Raw genomic sequence first — 1,356 nt, forward strand, 5'->3', positions numbered from 1 at the left:
CCAAAACCCCCAAAAATCATCCCAAAAACCACCCCAAAATACCACAAAAATATCCCTCTATACCCGACCCCGACGGGGCGCCGCTGCTGTGCTGTGCTTTCCAGCCGCTCAATAACAACCTCACTGTGGTGAGAAATCCCAAAATCCATCCCAAAATACCCCAAAAATTCCCAAAACCATCCCCCAAACCTGACCCTGATGGGGCGCCGCTGCTGTGCTGTGCATTCCAGCCGCTCAATAATAACCTCACCATGGTGAGAGATCCCAAAATACCCCAAAAAATACCCCAAAACCATCCCCCGATGCCCTCCAGGTGGGCAGTGCCCGGCACAGGGTCCGGGTGATGAACACTACGGGGCTTTAGGGATTTTTGGGTTATTTTGGGATGAATTTTGGTGTGTTTGGGTTATTCTGGGTGGGATTTTGGGGTCTCAGGATGGATTTGGGGTGGATTTTGGGGCTCTCAGGGATATTTTGGGGTCTCAGGGTGATCCCCATGTCCCCCCAGGTGGGCAGTGCCTGGCACATGGTCAGGGTGCTGAACACAGTGGGAGTTTTGGGGATTTTTGGTTTATTTTGGGTGCATTTGGGGTGGATTTGGGTTACTTTTGTTGGGATATTGGGGATCTCAGGGTGGATTTCTATGGGTTTGGGTTATTTTGGGGTGGGTTTTGGGGGTTTTAAGATGGATTTGGGGTGGATTTTTGGGTCTCAAGTTGGATTTGGGGGATTTTTCGGTTATTTTGGGGTGGATTTTGGGGGTCTCAGGGATATTTTGGGGTCTCAGGATGATCCTGATTCCCCCCAGGTGGGCAGTGCCCGGCACATGGTGCGAGTGGTGAACATCTCCACGGGGAAGGCGGCTCGAGGGGGCACCGGGCAGGGTTTGGGTTATTTTGGGGTGGATTTTGGGGCTCTCAGGATGGATTTGGGGTGGATTTTGGGGTCTCAGGATGATCCCCATCCCCCCAGGTGGGCAGTGCCCGGCACATGGTACGAGTGGTCAATATTTCCACCGGGAAGGCGGCTCGAGGGGGCACCGGGCGCCTCCCCGGGAGGGTCCTCGCCCTTTGCTTCGACGCCCCCGGACGCGTCCTGTGGGCAGGGGACGATCGGGGCTCGGTGTCATCGTTCCTGTGTGACCCGGGAACAGGTACTGGGATGGACTGGGATCAAACTGGGATGGACTGGGATGGACTGGGAGGGACTGGGATGGGACTGGGAGAGACTGGGAGGGACTGGGAGGGACTGGGATGGGACTGGGATGGACTGGGAGGGGATTGGGGACGATCGGGGCTCGGTGTCATCGTTCCTGTGCGACCCGGGGACAGGTACTGGGATGGACTGGGAGGGACT

At 56.3% G+C, this 1,356-nt stretch overlaps 1 protein-coding gene across 1 annotated transcript in view; it reads left to right on the forward strand.

The window, feature by feature from the left end:
* Positions 1 to 1,356, forward strand: part of WDR13 (WD repeat domain 13) — a gene marked incomplete at its 5' end in the record, with an annotated part of 10,268 nt that overhangs the window by 5,115 nt on the left and 3,797 nt on the right. Inside the window, 2 exons of the mRNA XM_057388642.1 lie at positions 809 to 859; positions 1,024 to 1,153. Of these exons, the coding sequence (XP_057244625.1) occupies positions 809 to 859; positions 1,024 to 1,153 (181 nt within the window). The remainder of the gene's footprint in view (positions 1 to 808; positions 860 to 1,023; positions 1,154 to 1,356) is intronic.

Source organism: Malurus melanocephalus, unplaced genomic scaffold (assembly GCF_030028575.1).
Source record: "Malurus melanocephalus ecotype Western Australia unplaced genomic scaffold, MMel_1.1 scaffold_2217, whole genome shotgun sequence".
NCBI lineage: Eukaryota > Metazoa > Chordata > Aves > Passeriformes > Maluridae > Malurus > Malurus melanocephalus.